General features: G+C 38.1%; 1 protein-coding gene and 1 long non-coding RNA gene across 2 annotated transcripts in view; both read left to right on the plus strand.

The window, feature by feature from the left end:
* arid3c (AT rich interactive domain 3C (BRIGHT-like)) overlaps nt 1–549 on the plus strand; it is an 88913-nt gene extending 88364 nt beyond the window's left edge. The window contains exon 8 of the mRNA XM_042488553.2: nt 177–549. Within this exon, the coding sequence (XP_042344487.2) occupies nt 177–355 (179 nt within the window). The 3' untranslated portion in view covers nt 356–549. The remainder of the gene's footprint in view (nt 1–176) is intronic.
* Nucleotides 550–557: 8 nt separating this feature from the next.
* Nucleotides 558–10205, plus strand: LOC148189826 (uncharacterized). The gene is made up of 2 exons (XR_015776504.1): nt 558–8770; nt 8804–10205. It is a non-coding gene; the product is annotated as an uncharacterized LOC148189826 (long non-coding RNA).
* The last annotated feature ends 10155 nt before the right edge of the window (nt 10206–20360 follow it).

Raw genomic sequence — 20360 nt, forward strand, 5'->3', positions numbered from 1 at the left:
ACAGACAAAGGGTGAACGTATGAAAAAGATAATGTTGGTCAGTACTGTGATGCCTTCAGTAATAAACAGGCTGTACATACATAAAAAAGAAGAAAAATCAGTGGTGGCATGTTCCTTGGAGACCTGATGCCAGCAGGTGTGTGGAGTATGAGGCTGACTCGATGTGTGCTCCTCAGGCGTGCTGTTCGCTCGGCAGTCGGCCATAGCAGCCATGACGGGACATCGTGGGAAACACAGCAACTGTCAGACTCAGGGAAAGACCAGTCCCACGCAGTTCCAGCCCTCCTGCCCCTCCTCCTCTTCCTCGTCCTCCTCCTCTTCCTCACTCCACGGACACAGAAACTCCTCCCCCTGAGTTTCTTGTCCATCCTCCTCCTCCTCCTCCTTCTCCTCTCACACCCCATCAAGGAGGAGATCCATTGTCAAACAGCTGGAGGCACAATCATCAGAGAAACTCCAGGGTTTTTTTTTTGAGGGCGGTTTTCTCTCCATCCTTCCCTCCATCAAATTCCTTTAGGTCAGCCAACAACAGATTGAAAAGCAGAAAACATCCCCGCTCTGAGTTAGTGTTTCGAAGACATTTAACCTTTGTGTGTTATCTTCGTCTTTCACGTCGTCAAAGGCATCTGTGATCAAAAGAACGTTAGCTGAAGGTGCAACCCAGACGAAGCCGAATCAAGACTCCCTCCTGTGCACCATTTTAACCAAAACACGAGGCCACTGAACAGCGAACCTTCAGCAAGAGATGATGACGGTGACCTCAGAAACTCGCAGCTGATACCAAAGAAGAGAACAAATGTGCGATTTCTTCAACGTGTGCAGCATTTACAGTGAGCCTCAGTGGCAATGTTTAAACCTGAAGATCATAGCTAGAATACCAACAGAGCAAACACATCCAAGTGGAAATCATCATGTATTCTGCAGAAAAGCTGATTGCTTAACAGTGTGGGCTTATGTTCCATTGGACAGTTAGTTAGTAATGTCTCAACCGTAGACTGTATATAAAGATGGATGATGTGCCCCCACTCAACCCCCACTATACTTAAGTGAAGCTAAAATATTGCGGATACGGGCATTGGCTCATTCGGCGATGGATTCTACACAGTAGCGATATCGGAAGTAAAACACCCGTCCGACCAATTGCGAACAGCTCCACTGAATGTGAGCACATGGATTGGCTGTCATAGCTGTCAACCATGGCAGAAAATCCCTCTTTTATGTAATTTAATAACTCATTAAAACCGAGCTTATCATAAAACAAACACAAACACTTGAACAAACATCAGGGTGATGAGAACTACTTTCAGTGATAGAAACCATCTTTGGGAAAAATGTTTTCTTTGTGTGAACTTTGAGATTTTATTTTGGCCTGTGCCCCATTCACTTACATGGAGGGGTGGGCTTTATGACCTATACTGCAGACAGCCATCAGGTGGCGATCAAGACTGAACATTTACACTTTGTGGGAGCTGTCATGTTGTCTATCTTTATTTACAGTCTTTGGTCTCCACATAAAGTCAACCTCAAAAGAATGTGTGCACATCCATGCAGAAGTGACGGTCAAGAGTCTAATATGAGGATAGTAAGTGTAGTTTAGTGACTGAGTCTCTTTAAACAATCAGCTCAGTCCACGGACAATCAGCAACGCATTAGCTCGCTAACTAGCCAGCAGGCGAATGGAACAAAGCAAATAAAGTTAAGTAATAGCTTTATCCATTAGTAACAAATACTATGTTCCAAATCATATTGTAAAACTAATACCTTTGATTATATATTTTATCAGAATCAGATTAAGATTTTAGGGGGCCCAAGGGCTTTCAGTCACATTCAGAAGTCACTTTAGGGAAATGATGCTGCATTCACTTAGAATCTTTGAGGCAGTGTCATTTTAATCATGAGCAAGATGATAAATTAAGTAAAGAGGGCAGAGAATACCAGCATTTTGATCTAAATTTAAATACCCGTATTTTAACTTTTTGCTCTCCATAAACGAAAAGTCTTAAAAAAAATGAAGACATTTTTTTCTGCTGTCCTCCATGATGGAATTTACAAGCGGATGTTAAGCAGAAAACATGGGGGATGTCGACAGTTACTGGACATAACTGAATAGTGTTTCCCACAGCAAAGCAGCTTTTGTGGAACCATGAATGCAGCGCAGGCAGAGCTTTTCATGAGTCCTTTTTTTCTTTAGCACCACATTGTGAGTCACGGGGTAGATAACTGATCTGTCGATCCATTCAGAGCTGATCTGATCAGAGAGGAGCACCTGCTGCAGAGGCGAGTTAGACCCAGTTTAGATCCAGCACAATGGCTTTTAATGTCCTAGATGTTCTGCTGCTCCATCTGTGCCCGGAGTATGCGCTGCACTTCTACAGTATTTTCCTATGAATAACAACCAGTATACATAGTAAATTAGTGTTTCCAATGAACAGTTCAGCTCCAAAAATAAAAAATCTATTTTTGGTGGCAGATGTCTTTATCCCAGCTACCTACCACAAATAAATCTGTATTTTTCTAATGTCGTCCACCTGATTCCATGTGAACGCAGCATTAGCACAAAAGGTTTTTTTGGTGTGTGTGCTTAAGTGGTGCACAGAAACAAACATTATAATTATAATAATCAAATCATTCCAGTTTAGTTGCCTCACAGATAACCTGGGGCCCCTGAAGATCCCAGCTGTGCCCCAGTAAAAGCATAGGAAAGAAAATAAGGAAAAACACATTTGCAGAATCAACGAATCTGAGCTCATAACACCATTAGATGAATTAAATTAAAAATGTCATCAAAGATGTATTACTTTAACAGTCAACAAACAGTTTTCTACATCTTTCCAGACATGGATGTACATACAACAAGAACTTGATGCCAGACGCCAGTCCAGTCCAGGCCCCCGATCATTCACATTCTGATAATTTCATGAAAAAAAAAAAAAAAAAAAAATTTCATTTCATATTTCATGATGGGATTGTTTTTTGAATACAATGTAATAACTGACCTTCAACCAGACATCTCTTTTAAAACAGTGGTTTATCAGGAAAATTCATTTTAGGCAGTATAACAACATGACTTGTGTTTAGTATTTTTGGAACATAAATACTTCATTCAAAAAAATATCTTTCATTAAGTTAGGATGAGTTTATAATATGCATTTGGGACATAGTTTTTAGTCTTTTAGCTTGTGTAGTAATCAGATGTATTTTCAACAACAATGAAAGTTAGTTGACCATCATTAGCTGAACAGAAGGCTGCAGACAACATTTTATTCCCCTGGGTTCTCTTTTTCTGCGATTACAGAATAAATGGCGCTTGATTATGATATATCTGCTCAAAGGAATATATTGTTTGATCATAGAATATATTTTCTTGTGAGTAGAGATCACAAAATATTAAAATATAAATTGGTTTAATCTCAGAATATCTTCCTCGTGACAAGAAAACTGTCAGAATCCCTTCCTCTCTGCCTTCCAGACTGCACAGAGAGGGCTTAAATTGATGTGATGACAAGCGTTGTTCCCGTCCGATGCTTTCCACATTCATTACGGTAAATATTGCGATCGACATTGTTGCTCCACAGTTGTGTTGTGGTCAGAAACACTTACAAAAATGTCTGCTGAGGTCGAGTGTGGTGGAGCGGCAGCACATGAGATTGCATTATTCTTTGAAGAAATCTTCTGCAACGCACAACTGAGACCACGGAGAAAATAATCAGTGATGTTTGTTAACACAATAAGACAGAAGCACAAAACTGAGGGTCCTTATGTGGCATTGAATTCATTCTGGAAACAACCGAGTAGAGCACTTCAGGAAGCGAGTGATCAGAAATAATAAGAGGTGACAAAAACAGAGAGTCTGTAGGAAACTGTCATCAGTCGCTCAGTAGTTTTATATTGTGAATAGAATCCAGGTTTCTTTTTATTTAGTAATGCACTTGTGTCTAACATCACAGAGCTTCTCCTTTCTTCCTTTTTCTTTCTTTCTTTCTTTCTTTCTTTCTTTTCTTTCTTTCTTTCTTTCTTTCACTCAGCTTTCATAAAAAAGATCAGAATATTTTCTTTATCGTGAAGGGAAATGGGAACCAGTTTGAAGATACAGTATATGGGTTTTTATTAAGTCTGTAAAAGCATTTAAATTGCAGATTTTATTTATTATGTTTTATATCCTGCAAATTTAGCTCCACCACTTTGTTTGCAAACCCTTTTTAAGAGTCTTCTCGAATGCAGATACCTCACCAGTCTACCTGTATATAGTCATAGTAAAGTATGAATACAAGATATACCTCATAAATTTCATTTATTTTTTATTGTACAGCCACCTGAAAACCAATGTTTTACTGCAACAGATCACTGGATTTTTTTTCTTTTTTTTCATATTTTGTATGATTATACCAAAGAAGGGAATATTTTATTGACACACATCTACCTCATTTGTTATAGACTGTGCCAACAAGCATGTCCACAATCTTAATTGCCAGTGTATTCATGGTGTTTCATATCCATGTATTTGTGTGAACACAAAATGCTTTTCAGTCAAAGAAAAGAGACAATAGATTAGAGCAGGGGCGTAGAACAAGGGGGGACAGAGTATGCAGAGCCCACATATGAGGAGGGCCCATAGATGAGTATTGATGTGGGGAGGGACCTACAGAGAATGCCTATGTATAGGATGCTGTGCTACGCCCCTGCATTAGACAAAAGGATTAAGCAACATGTTCAAAGTGCTTTTTATGTTGGGTGTTGTGCCGGCGCAACAAAACAGCCTTTTGTGGGACACAGTAGGGACGCTTGTCAAAACAATTCTGCATGAAAACATATACAGTGAAGAAGACAGCAGTATATAACAACGATTGGCACAGATTTTGCCCTGTCAGTGAGGATGGCGATCTCAGTCATCTGGTTTTGTATTGTGATACATATGAGCACATGTGCTTATGTAGCAAGAATTATTGCACCCGAAATTTCCTCTTTCACTGATAAAGAAATGTGAGAGATGCTGGTAAATACGGTCACACATACTGTCCATAAAGTCAAGATTAGAGCCCAGCAGACAAATGGGCCAATCTATCAGCGGATATTGGCTGATAGACCCAATATATCTTATAGGCTCTTGATCAGCTTTGTTTTGGCACATACGAAAGTCTTTACAACACACACATGCACATAGACATGGGGGAACACATTACTATAGGTATTGTTTTTAGGAAAGGGCACAGATTTCAGGGACTATGGGACTACAATTTCCAGTATTCATCCTTAATTGATCTGTCAATCCCTCTCATCAACCACAGGCCAGTTTTCCATGAAATTTTAACACAGTGTCACAGAAATTAGGTTGATGAGGTTTTGGGGAAAAAAACTCAGTGGGTTAGGTTTAGAGAACAAAAAATACTTGGCTAAGTGTAGGAAAAGGTCATGGTTTTGATTAAAATAACTACATAAGGGACTTAAGTCTCACAAAGTTATATATTTGCATAGTTACATAAAGTACCAACGTAAAGTACTGTGTGAAGTAGGGTAGAGTCTGTAAAGTTACAAGACTAAGTTTTACTTTTGGTTTCACATTGGACACAAACAGTGGTCCCTGGTTAGAAGTCCATGTTTTTTTTGACCTATCCACCTACAACATATTCTCATAGAGCGATTTGTATGATACCCTACAAATTAGCACCCCAGGACTGACATTATCTCCTTAATGTAAAGTCATGTAGTTACTGTGGTTAGATTAAGGAAAAGAAACATGGTGATGACATACCATAAATTACTTAAAGTTCACTCAGAGCTATCATGGTCTCAAACTCACGTCAAAAGGCAGGTTTCCATTGAGCCTCAAATGGAAATTAACCACCCAAACCGGCTGCCTTACAAAACCATTTGGAACCGCTTCCTAGTTTACTCCCATCGTTGCATTAGTCATTGGATAGCAGCCTTTGAAGATACGTGGGTTATGCACAAATTACTGACCTACAATTATACGGAAAATGGATGAATTTGGGTGCATTACTGTCTGTAGGAAGAGTTAATGAGAACAGCCAGCAACCCAACATGAACTTTCTCACTGAAAGATCCTCACTGACTTTGCATTGGTATTTTTTTACATGTTGCCAGCAGTAATTTTAGCATAATTTGTTTCCACTACCAGGTACTTTACTGTAAAGACTTTGAGGCTGTTTCACAAATGTCATTCACACTCATGTTCCCCAGGGGATGAACACTTCTGATTTTAATGATGCCATGACCGTTTGTTTACCACCACCTCCTTTGTTGTTGTGTGCTTTGTTGGAGTTGCTGTCTTCCTCTCCTGGTTTTTCATGCAGAATGATCATAGTTGTTGATTTCAAAATGCTCTGACTAGTTCAGTGTGATGATGACAGTGTAACGCTCCAGGCTGATTACTGGTGATAAAACTAATAATATATTGTGTGACTGTATGTATAGATCGTGATGTTGAAATTGTACAAACACAATCTTGCAGCAGAGGACAATCCTCAGCCAATGAGACGAGCTGAAACCTCAGCTGTCCGCTGAGTTGTTGAAGGCGGTTGTGCTTTATGATTCTCATGTTTACTTGAAATGTGTTCTTTGGCAATCAGGCGATTCTGCAGGTCGACACAGCAAAGGTCCAAGAATCACTTCTGTATTCACAAATGTTACATCCTGGAACACTGAATCAACAATATCAACTCAATTTTAATGAACTTGATTTTTTTTTCTTAAAGCAGCTGGATTAGATGGATGTTTATTTGCTATTAACAGAGCTGCAAAGTGGAAGAAGTTATTCAAGGTGTACAGGGCTCTGGAAGTTAAAGTTGGAGCTCTTCAGGGCTTGTTTGGACATGAACTCTCCTGGTTGATTCACTAGTTTAAAAAAATCAATAATTGTGCTAGAAAGTAGCACAATTACAAGCCTTTGGATATGAAAACTGAGGGAGATACATCAAGTCAAACTCCCAGGGTGCCTCTCAGTAAGAAACATCATTGAATATAGAGCTTATTCACATGTCACTAACTGAATCTAAAACTTAAAGGAATACTTCAACCACAGAATGACCATTTGAATATCAATCATTCACCTTGTATTACGCCTCCACAGTAAATGCAGAACCCAAAAAAGGCAGACATTCTTCATGAATATAAGTGAACGGGTCCACGTTTAAAAAAAGCAAAACTACATCAAAACATCCATTTATTAACTCTCACACAACTCATGCACTATTATCAACATCTCATTTATCCAGTCATATGCTCAGGACCTCCCAAACACACATATTTTTACTACAGTACAAGGTAAGACGGTTTCTCCTATGAGCAGCGTGCCTGAACACGCGTATGCGAAAGAGCTCCTGCCTGAGCAGAGTTCAAACATATGCATGTGACCATACATCCGTACATGAGACAGTTTGTACTGATGTGTTTTAAACCATACAATTTTAGCAAAAATGCATGTGTTTGGGAAATACTGAGCATAGGACTTGATAAATGAGACTTACTGAGATTATACTGCAAGAGTTTTGCGAGTTTGTTAATACAGGTTTTGCTTTTGCTAAATGTGGAGCCTGATTTCTGCAATTCTGAAAGAATGTGTGTGTGTGTGTGTGTGTGTGTGTGTGTGTGTGTGTGTGTGTGTGTGTGTTTCCGTTGACTGTGGAGGTATGCCAGAAAAACGTTTTCTTTAGGAATTTAAGAAAATACGTGATGAATGATTGATATAGATCATTTTAACAGACAATAGGCAGGTTTCCCTCAAAATGTGCAAATTGACATTGCAAATATGAAATATGCCTAATAGAAATACATCATTTAAAAAAAAAAAAAAAACATTTACCGGAAATACGTTTTTACACTCGCATGAGGTGGTATTTCAGGCAGTTCGAAAAAGCCATAATTCGCAAAACTGCAATAGAAACGCTGTTTTCTCTTTTATAGTTCACATGATGTACAATAAAGAGTTGCTACAAGAGCTGTTATTGTATCGCATAACTCTTCAAAAATTGAGCAGATCATCTGGAAGTTTTCAATCCAAAATTCCTCTGTGAAATCGTGGACTATCACCTCCCAGAAATCCCTCATATGTGGCCGTTCCCACATATAAGGGACTTGTCTTTCCATTCCATTCCATTATTGCTCTATAACACACCTACATGGCCTTGGATTGGAAATAATGACGGCTAGTGTGGTGGCTGCAATAGAAATAAAGCTGCTAATGTTTTGAACATCCATCACCATGCTTCTTGGAATGTTATCATGAGAGGAGATGTCACAGAATATCACTCATCGGAAACACAGTCATCTGGCAATTTTGTTTTATTGACATTTTGAAAATGTCGCATAAGTTTTGCACAGATCTGTAAGGGAAACCTAACTAGTGACAAATTTTGTAGTTGAGTTGGAAATAGATCTTGGCACCTAATATGGTACCTAATATTGGCTTCATCTCCATAGCAACAGAGCTGGCGCCCTGTGGTACCATAGTTTTCACATCCATCTGCCGAACATAACTGTCAACTATAGATGGCCATAAAATCAATCTGAAAGATCATTGTCTTATCCAGGAGACTCAGATATGAATAATAGGTGCTTCTCCCACTTTTCAACTTTGCATCACGTGGCTAATGTCCAGATTCTGTGGGATTGTCTGGAGTCCAATCACCTAATTACCATTTATGATAGTAAGTTTTTACATGTATCACGGTCCTGAATCATTTCAATCACTCAGAGGGTCCCAATATTGAACATACAATCTCATTGAGTGATGGTCTTCTTTGAGACTTTTAAGGTGCAAGAAAGACATCATCAAAAAAAGATGAAGTCTTCTATTATAGTCAATATAAACAAAATTTCAATCAGTCAGTGAGGTAGAAAACTTTTATTTAATTTGTATAATTGTATGTATGGACTTTAAAACCTTGAAACAAAAATTCAGAGCAACTCAAATGCCCATGAGCTGGCTCTCCAAGATCGTGATGCACAGTGTGATGCTCCTTGATCAGCGCTCATTCAGGACAGTGTGCACTGTAAAACTGCTCATTTTACGTAAGAAAAATCTAGAAAACCGATTGCCTTAAAAAAATGTAAGTAAATATAACCATAAGTCATAATTTATGTGTACTTCAAAACTAATTTCTAAGTTTATGTAAATTTGGTTAAATTTGCTTAAGTTTGTGAAGCTGTTGCAACATGAAAATGACAAGTTTAATTAAATCAACCAAGTTCACTGTGCTATATATCTGTGTTCTGCTGGTTGTATTTTCTTAAACATGTCAACAAAACAGAGCTCACAGATCCTCTAACCTTATCAAAAGCAAAATACTTTTTGTCATAATCGAGTTAAGTCAGACAAGAAGATAGAAGGTAGATTTATTAGTCATTATCTAAAGAAAGTTTAAAAAAAATGTCCAAAGTAACTCAATTTACTGGAGTTAAAAACACTTAAAAATAATAAGGTAATTTCACTCACATTTTTAAGTTGCAGCAACTTCACATAATTAAGTAAATACAGCTGAATTTTGAGCAAACTTATATAAAGTAAACATAAATTAAGATTAAAAGTAATGTTTACTTTCCTTTTTTAAGGGTATTCACAAGATTAATAATTAATTAATTAATATGATTAATTAAATCATTAATTTAGATAAGATCAACTTGTCAGATTTTACAGTGTACGTTGTGTCCCTCCAGTATCCATGTGCTCCTCGCAGCACAGCCCCGTGTCACATCCTATAAACGCAGCACCGGCACAGTCTATCCCCCAGCCCTTCCTCCTGTACATACTGCTGAACCATGCAGATCACTCTGCAAGGCCGCAGCATGGAATCACTGGCATTCTCTTCACCAAAGAGTTTTTCAAGCTGTGACCACTTGATTTTTAGGTCATTAACCAATGGCAGAGCAGACGAGCAACACAACGCGACCACTCTGCGTGCAGAAAAAAAAAATGAATTGACTTATGTAATCAAATAACATGTTGTTTACTTTGTATTATGCTATGCTGGTAGTTTTTAGACACTAATTGCTTTATTAGCTGTATATGAAGCTTTAAATGTTTCTTTTATTTCCCTTTTGTTCATCTTGGATAAATCCAGTGCATTATGGGAATGCTGGATTGTGGTGCTCAGGGGTTAAAAATGTACAAAAAAGAGGTTAAAGAGATTTTCCTGTTTTGCCATTTGACTTGTAGCGTATTTAGAAATAAAATCATGCTTTTAACTTCAGTGAAACGCTCTCTGCATCATTCTTGTTCTTGTCGTTATGCAGCTGTTACTCTTAAGAAAAAAAACACTGAGAAGTATCAAACACATTTCATTTCATTTTTTTTTTGGAAGCTGCAATGACATCGGTTTGCTTGTATTGTGTTCAGATACCTTCCACATGCTTTCAAATAATTGCAACCAGAGTTAATTAGTTTGGTTTCTTTTGGAAACATGCCTAAAAAGAAACTCAATAAATCAGTAAGAGATGTCCCACATTTTGCAAGAAATAAGGAAAAGGTGACAAGAAAATGACCTTGTTTTTTTTAAGAGATATAGAGATTGAGGGAAAATGTATAAGAAATTAATAATTTTTGAAAATTGAAAAAACAATGTCCAAAAAAGCTTTATTTATAATCATGTTTGTTTATTTTTAACTGTTTTATCTATGAATTATTGTATTTTTATCATTATTTTTTACCCTTCGTCTCTTTTTTGGGGGCTAAATTTCAAGTATTTTTCTTGTTATTAACAACTTTTACCATGTTTCTCAAATCAAATCAAGCCAATTTGTTAAAAGTCCATAAAATTCTGGCCAAAACTGTATCACTGACGTACGACTGTGGTTTAGTGTAGTATATTGAAGTGTAGTGTAGTGTAGTGTAGTGTAGTGTAGTGTAATGTAGTGCATTGTGGTGTAGTATAGTGTGGTTTAGTATATTGTAGTGTAGTTTGTGTAGTGTGGCATAGTATAGTGTGGTTTAGTGTAGAGTAGTGTAGTGTAGTGTGGCATAGTATAGTTTGGTTTAGTGAGGTGTAGTGTAGTATTGTGTGGTGCAGTGTGGTGTGGTGTAGTATAGAGTGGTTTAGTGTAATATAGTGTAGTGTAGTGTGTTTAAGTGTGATTTAGTGTAGTGTAGTGTAGTGTAGTGTAGTGTAGTGTAGTGTAGTGTGGTGTGGTATGGTGTGGGTAAGTTTAATTTAGTATAGTATAGTATAGTATAGTTTAGTTTAGTTTAGTTGCCCAAAAATTGCAACTGCAAAAACTGCTTAAAATCCAGATTAATAAAAAAACAGAAAATGTGTCAGGAGAGGTCAAAGAGCCATATATATATAAATTATATATATATATATATATATATATATATATACATATATATATACATATATATATATACACATATACTGTATATACATACACAGCAACAACAAAAGACAGAAATTATTAAATATCATGAATTAAATGTAATGATTATTTCCCTTAAAAACAACTAAAAAGGTGAGCTCTTGATAACATGTACCATAGCTTTACACCACAATATCTGGGGGAATACAGGCCATGTTTGTTTAGACTCAACATACCTCACTAAGACACTAATTTCCCTTTATGGTGCATCCCTCTAGAGAGCAAAATCCTCATAAAAATGAAATGTGCAAACAAAAAGTCTAACAATATCACTTAAAAATATATGTCAGAAAGTCAAAAAGCAAAGGAAGTCTGAGGGCCTATGGACACAGAGCAGGACTGTGACACATTGTGTGTGTGTGTGTGTGTGTGTGTGTGTGTGTGTGTGTGTGTGTGTGTGTGTGTGTGAGCAGGACCTGGACACACAAGACATTTAGATTATTAACTTGAGATAGTGTTGAGCAGTTCAACTTGATGTCATGGACAAGTTGATTTTGGGAAAATAATATAGCTTCCAGGACTACCAGGTCATGAACATAATAAATATAATCTAGATACTATATCGCAGCATTTAATCATTTATGTATTTATGATTATTTATTTATATATTATATTTATTTATATAAATTCTATGATGCTGAAAAGGGGAACTTCAAATAAAAAATAAAATAAAAAGATTGTTAAAAAAAAACAGATTTTAAACACAATTCATACAATTTAAGAAGATGTGTTTTCTTTAGAAGAGGAGAACAGGAAACTCCTCTTCAGCAAACAAAGGCAGTTGAGCGAATGCAGTTTGGTTGAGTGCAGCATTAAGTAGGTAAAATGGGGTAAAGATTGGTTAATTAAGGTTGAGAATCCTGATGTAATTAGGAGCAGCAAAGATTAGTGGCTGTCGATGGCACAACGAGGATTTGCAGGTAATAGACTTATTATTGGGGCTGGCTGAATGTTACTTTATACTTCTGAATAAACAAAAACAAATTAGGAGTGGTCGTCCGATAATGGGTTATCTTGTCAAGGCCTGACAGAAATCCATGCCCCTATAACACAGTGTTAATTTTATGCCCCACTGACAAGCACAGTGCGAATCAATAACACTACTATAAAATAAGGTGAAGCATCAATCTGCAGTGAAGGTGTTGGATTGAGCTGTGAGCAGACGGAGAGAAAAATGTCAGCAATGTTTTTGGAGAAATTTACTGGTTGCTCTTTACATAATGAAGCGTGTGCATGGAGTGTTACATCCAGAAAGACTGACACAGCAGGAAGGAGGAGAGGAGAGCAGACTGTTGAGCTGCTGCTTTTTGACTTCAGTGAGAGATCAGCAGAGTTCTGCTCTCAGAACATTTGGTCTTTCCGAACAACCTGGGACATGGGATCATTTGTTGTGAAGCTTTTTTAGGCAATTAAGTGACAACAAGGCTACGCCCAAACTCTAATCCAGGGATACCCAACTTGCTTTGCTTTGGGGTCACTTTTACAAAATGACAAGAGGCGAGGGGCCAGTTGCAGCAGCCCCATACATGTGTCTAGGATTTTAGGACATTTCTAGAGTTTCAGGATGCTTAATAGATTTTTTTTGGATCACCACAACTTGGGATCTGTCAGTGATTAGCAGCAACATTGATTTTTATACATTCTTTTTTGTGCAGTGTTAAATACTCAAACACATACTGCTCTGCACACAAAATGTACTTTTCAATATCAGGCTTGAAAATATAATTAAATGTTAATATGATTTTCTACTGTCATTGAGTTTACATTTTTAACCAACATCAGTCCTAATCATGAATATCAAATATTTATTAATTATCAGAATTTTAAGTCTTGAAATGCTAGGCTTTTGTCATGATGCCATTATGTTTTGAAATGAAGATGAAAAAAAAACTGAAAAAAAATTTCAATATACTACATGATAAGTTGATTTTTTTATGTCAATAATTTGCAGCAACATTGATTTTGACAATGCACCTAATGGAAATTGCATTGATTTTCTTGATATGATAAGCATGGTAAAAAAATAAAATAAAATAAAATAAAAGATGTCATTCAATGGAAAATAGTTAGTGTCCAATGACACCCAGAAATAATACAATCCATGTTTTTTTGCTTTGATGGCTGTGGGCTCAAAAATGTCAGTTTGAATGAGTTTCAATAGAGCATTTTTTTACATTAACAGTCTGAATGTCACAATCCTGTTTCTACTGTGTATTTTAGACTTATTGTAGCAGCTGACCTGGAAATTCCAAGATAAAACAAAATGTATGCCATATGCATGAACACAGAGAAGATTAGCAAAAAAAGAAGAATGAAAAGCGTTAAACATGTGCCAAACCAAATAGTGTGGGTATTGTTACAAGAATTTTGGAAAAAATAAAGAGCACTTAGTAGTTCAATCATTTCGTTTCAGTCACCACTTTGGTATAGTGTTATGAATAGTGTTTTTACAAGCATTAGATCTCCTTCAGCAGGGATTTTTTTTTTTAGGAATTTGTCTTTGCTAAATAAAATCAATTACCCAGTCAATGCTGTAACTGCCACGTACACTGACTGACATCAATGTTAATTTGTTTTGCAGCCAGGAAATCCAATCATTAAAAGCCAAGCCTAAACGACACAATAACAGATTTAGTTTATTTATTTTGGGTAGTGAGTCCAGGATTTCTCAGTATATATTCACAAATTCCTGTCAGGTTTTAGTCATTTATCTGTAAGTCGCTTTTGTGCAGTTTAAATGGCTCATGTACTTCCCACAGGGGTATATTAATTTGTATTTTTTTTCCACCACACAGTTCATCATCAAATATGAATATCTTTGTCGAGCATCAGTTGCTCCTTGTTTTTTGGTAATAACCCATCAATATCAGAGGCACAGAGTGAGGTACGGCCTCTTCTTTCTGCTCTCTCATTGATCCTTATGGGGACCTTTGACCTGGGCCATGGAATCCTCGTCTGTCAGGGAGGGATTTGCACTGCTGATCTGAATGACTGGATGCTGCTCTGTCGATACCAATTAGCAACTACTGCACACACCTGCAGATACACAGCTCCTGACACCTGTCTTTGTCTAGCTTAGCACAGAAAGTGGAGGCAATGAGGAACTGTTAGCCATAATGCTGATATTAATATTTCATTGCAGTGTTATATGACATAATAATTCATTTTTACATTTTAAATTTATTTAAAAAGCCAAAAAACAAAAAACACTAGTTGCCTTAGAGGGCTTTACTGAGTTAAAAGTAAATAAAAACAGAATTAAATGATTTATGAATCTTTTTTAAACTATGTTCAATTAAAAACAAAATATTTAATGTTTAAACTGATAAACTCCATCGTTTTTTGTAAATATACCATCATTCTGAATTTGATGCCTTTAACATGTTCCAGAAAAGTTCAGAGAGAGCATTTTAACTGTGTGACATCACCTTTTCTTGTAACAACACTCAGTAAGTGTTTGGGAACTGAGGACACTAATTCCTGAAGTTTCAAAAAAGGGAAATTATTTCCCATTCTTGTTTGATACTGGACTAAAGTAGTTCAACCACAGAGGGTCTTGTTGTATTTTGTGCTTCATAATGTGTTGCATATTTTCAATTAGAGTCAGGTCTGGACTGCAGGCAGGCCAGTCTAGTGGCCGCACTATTTCACTACAAAGCCACTCTGCTGAAACACGTGCAGAATATGTCTCATTGTCTTGCTGGAATAAGCAGGGATGTCCTAAAAAAAGACGTCCTCTGGATGGCAGTGTATGTTGCTTCAAAACTTGTATGTACCTTTCAGCATTTGTGAGCACTAGCTTATCTCCATACCACCTCAAAAGGCTTCCAACTTTGAGCTGGTAACAAACTGGTTAAAAAGGGTGTGGCAGGGAACACTAGGGTGGAGCAAAGAAGACTAATATGGAACAGATGTGCAGGGAAGACTCTGGGATTCGTGAAAGACAAACGAGACTGACTGAAGACAGGTGTGACCTGTGTGTGCTGCATGTGGACACACCCGATGCTGGCAGGCAGTGTATAATGGGTTAGGGTTAGGGCCACCAGACGAGTTCGTAGTGAGAACGAGCTGGTCCTTTAGTAGGCTGGCGATCTGTCCAGTGTACCCCATCTGTTGCCCATCTGGGACTGGCTCCAGCTCCCCTACAACTCTCTAAAGAATAAGTGGTTACAGATAATGGATGGACTGATGAACACTATGGTTCATATTGTGTTACATTTTCTACATGGGTTATGTACATGAAAGCATAGCTTTTGAATTGATTTGAATTCTGTTTAACTGCACCACCGCTTGTACCAGTATTTACTCATACAAAGTAAAACACAAAAAAAACAGCATTTGAGAAACTTTGAAGGTATTCATATGAGTAAAGTGACAAAGTATCTGATGTCAACATGTTATTAACACAATATGTGGATAAAAGATAAAGGAATGCTGTCAGTGTAGCAGAGCCTGAAGGCCATAACAAATCATAAGCAGAATAAACATAATTGTATTCTGTTATATAATACACTGACTATTGTGGCCAACTGAAAAGGCTTTGCCGATAGCTTCATTGGAAGGGGAAATACTGTAAAGATGGTCATGGCTGTTTCTTTATAATGCAACCCACGGAGTAGAAAAGATGATACATTCCTTCTCATCATAACACCTTTTTCAACATAGTTCAAAAAGTCAGCTAAGAAGTTTATGGAGACATTAACAAACAACTCACTAAATGGATTAGTTGTTCAGCAACAGTTCTGTAAAACTACAGTTCCAGAACTTCTCTAAGACACCTCGGCCAGCACTGTTTGTCAGATCAGGGTCCCTCTAGCTGCTGGTGAGCTGTCCTTCAGTGCTGTGGAGTGCTGAACACAAGTCTGACATCAAATTTATTGGAGTGATCCAAAAAGCCCAAAGCAAAGGTAACCTGCTTTTTCATCATCCTCTGGAACCAAATCAGCTGTCATTCATTCCCAATTTAGGGGTCATTTTGTCTTCCAGCTTTCCAGAAATGTCTGCCTGCATTCAACTGTATAACATGTTGACTTTGATCATAAAAAAGTAACTCAGTTTTCCCAGTTTAAATGATTTTTACTAGTCATTTTTGTTGAATCGTGTGATGAGTTTACACTATAAAGGTCAATAGGCCGGTTTCCATTACAAATTTGTGTGAAACTTAAGAGACATTTTCGAAATGTCGATAAAACACAATTGCGAGATGACTGTGTTTCCATTGAGTGATGTTCTGCGACTTCTCCTCTGGTGATAAAATCCCAAGAAGAAGAATGCAAGCCCATTATACATGGGCGCGGCCACATATGAGGGATTTCTGGGAGGCGATAGTCCTCGATTACACAGAGGAATTGTGGATTCAAAATCTCCAAATGATCAGCTCAACTTTTTTTTTTATTTTATTTTTTATTGAGCATCAGCAATATGGTACATAAATACACATATAGAAAGATCACAATGCTCATGTTTATATTTTATACATTTTAACCCCCCCCCCCGCCCCACGAACTTGTTAGACACCATTCCAGAAGTGTAGATGATTGAATGAAATAACAACAAATAAATACAATAAATAAATAAATATACATTAATAACAAAAAAAAGAAAGAAAAAAGGCATATGCCTAGGCTCACCAAGACCAATGCTGCGCATTAACCAGACAAGGTTCACATGGATTCAATCATAATCACAAACAAACATAGAGCCAAGATGGCCACTAAGTGATCGTTAAGTGGGTATAGTTTTAAGTTCACCTAGATGCTTCAGCACCGGATCCCAGACAAAGAAGAATTTGTCCCTGGATCCCCTAACAGTATATTTTATTTTCTCCAATTGTATGAACTGTGTCAGGTCGCTAAACCACAAAGATATTTTGGGTGGGTTTTTTGATTTCCAATGTAATAATATTCTTCTACGTGCAAGCAGCATCATAAAGGCAATTGTGTTTTTGTAACGTTTCCTTAAAGGTGTGTGACTTCTATCTGTGGTACCAAATATGGCCATAGTTGCGTTGGGTTGAAGATCAATATTCAACGTTTCTGACAACAGTTTAAAAATGGTAGACCAATAAGTTATCAGGGGATCAGCTCAACTTTTGAAGAGTTATGTGATGCAATAACGCGTCTTGTAGCTCCTGCAGCATCAAGAGGGAGCCAGTTCCTACTGATAAGCACATAGCCATAGCATCATGTGACCTAGAAAAGACAAAAAAGTGATTGCACTGCAGTATTGCAAATATGACGTTTTCGAATCGCCTGAAATACCACCTCATGGAAGTGTAAAAACTTTTTTGCGATAAATGGGAGTTTTTTCAAAATTGACGTGTTTCAATCAGGCATGTTTATATTCTTATTGCCTACTTTGCATCACAAATCTTAGAGAAGCCCTCAACACTCCTGATAGGAGACTGTTTGAGCTCCTGACTGAGGGGCTCAGTCCTCTGTGCACCTGTCAGTGCGTCCAATAGACTGGAGGATATGGGACATTTAATATGCAAATACACTAACAACACACAAAGAGGCAACTTGGGCCTGATAGTGGTGAGTGTCTCTGCAGCTACACTGCTGACAGTCTGACAAACACAGCTGTGGCTCTGCTTTGCCTGACAAATAAATGGAGACAGAGTCTGGCCCTGGTCGCTGCTACTACACAATAACAGACGCTATTAGAGTGGACAAACAGCCCTTTTAACCACAGACTGTCTTTGTGAGGGATTACTCCTTCTGTGCGATCCACATCTTAAAACAAAAGTGGGCCAGGGGCATACAGTTTGGAGCTCCCATCCCCTTTCTCATACCAGGCCCGTATACGTCCCAGAACTCTGCCTTCATTTTGATCTCAACTACACACCTGTAAAGTTTTGCTTTTTTTGCACGTTATTGTGTTGACAAAAAACAGACAGATATATAAACACCTGAAAAATTTCTTAAAACTGCTTCTGTGGTAGTTCCCTCTACAATTATTATCACCCAGGCTGTTCTCACTCCAACCTTGTCAAATGGCGCTGCTCTTTCAGTGCTTTCATATTTGAGCGTGGTGCCAAAGGCCATCACAGCCATCTAATACCTGGCTGGATAGTGTCAGATGAGAACACGCTCGGAAAGGACGGGTGGACTTATCATTGTATGCCGGCAGACGGCCGGATGGCACTGAGCACATCCACATGCAACACGCATGGGCGGTGTCACTTCAGAACGTGTCCAGACGAAACTAGTTATGTGCGCATGAAACACTGAAGGACAGCATCAGGTAATAACACTGCCTGTAACAACGTAATAAAAGGTGCATGATGATGCTTATAGGGAGGTGGATGTATCCTACAAACAACTGAACTGTGTGGGAGATTTCGGAGTTCACTTTTCATGTGGATGTAAGTTTCTTTTTTACGCTTTATGTGCCTCTTTTGTCAAATCCGAACTATCGTGACGGCCCACGTTGGTTGTCATGTGCTCATGTTGTGTAAACATAAGGACCTTGCTGCATGCACCATGTGCATTTGTTGACATCCCCCTAACGGCATCACGGAGCGTAAACAGCTGACAGAGCCAAACCATGGTGCCATCATGATGTTGTCGCAGCTGGTGATCTCTGCTCTGTCTCTCTGTCTGTCCACAGTCTCTGCTTGGTTCACTGTAGGCTCAGACCAAACACCATCTGAGACGGACAACAGATATTAATGGGAGTCATTAGTTTAATGAGCAGAATCAAGGTGGACACAGTGAGGTGATTAACTTGACCAGGCACACTGTGATTAGTGTGGAGGCTGACCAGCAGTGTGTCACTGACCTCCTCTGGCTGAATGCCTACTGCACAAGCAGTGACGCTGGGTGCAGTCACAAGCGTCCTGTTTTGCATCTGTGATCACACTCAGCAGTGACATCATGGCACACTGTTTGGCTGAATCCAAATCTCCAGATTTCACCGCACTCGCAGACTTTGGTGAGTCCACAGGAAGTCTGTGAGTGCTGAGGGCTGTCTAAATGCACAACACATCAAGTCCACAAGGAGCCTCAAGAAGACAGACTGGGTGCAGACTTCACCAGACCTTGCAGGCCTAATTACCCACAATTCATAGCAATACAGACACAGCGTTCTAATTTTTCCAAAATGCCAGCTAAAAAACAAAATTAACTTTTTCTAAATTACCATATTAAAACATTACTTGAATTAGTTTGGCCAGAAATAATATCTGGCCACATCATAAAAAATATGTGTGGCCTGTAGGTTGTATAGAAAAGTGTGAATATCATTTTTTTCAGAAACAACAAACAAAAAAAAAACCTGATACATGGGATTTATATGTCATTATCTGCAGGGAGGGATGAGCAGACAGCAGCAAAAACCATGGACATGACTGTAGCTGTCACTCAGACAAGGAGATTAGGGGTGCCTGGCAGCTCAGTGTGTACTGCCCCATGTACAGAGGCTGTGTCCTCGCCGCAGCAGCTGCGGGTTCGATTCCAGCCTTAGCCCTTTGCTGCATGTCACACCCCCTCTCTCTTCCTCTGTCACACTTACGCTGTAATAAAGGCATTAACAAGCCCAAAAAATAATCTTTACAAAAAACAAAACAAAGAAGATTAAAGAACGGGGGAAATTTTTCCTGAAAACCATATTTATGTTACGGAAAAAAAAACAAAAAATGGCTTTATTTTTGCATTTTTCTTTAGTGTTGTTTAATTATTTATTTTTGTTATTTTGTTAGCTTGCTTGTTTTCTTTTCTTTTTTGCATGTTTTTGGATTAAGTTGCTCAGTGCCCTCCTCCCATATTTTTTTTAAAGAAATCAAGTCAACTTTCTCAGCATTCAAAGGGTTAATTAGCTTGATGTAATTCCAGACTTGCCCTGCTTGTTTGTGTGCTGCAAACACAACCCTCTCAAATAGCTTGAGGTGATTTCCTCTTTTGGATTCTCACAGTCATTCAATTGATTCTTGTAAATGGACACTAGCCTACAAACTGTGCAAGCAATGCAATTACAGCACAGCACAGAAGGCC

This window comes from Plectropomus leopardus, chromosome 4 (assembly GCF_026936395.1).
Source record: "Plectropomus leopardus strain MGB_pleo_1.0 chromosome 4, ASM2693639v1, whole genome shotgun sequence".
Classification (NCBI taxonomy): Eukaryota; Metazoa; Chordata; class Actinopteri; order Perciformes; family Serranidae; genus Plectropomus; species Plectropomus leopardus.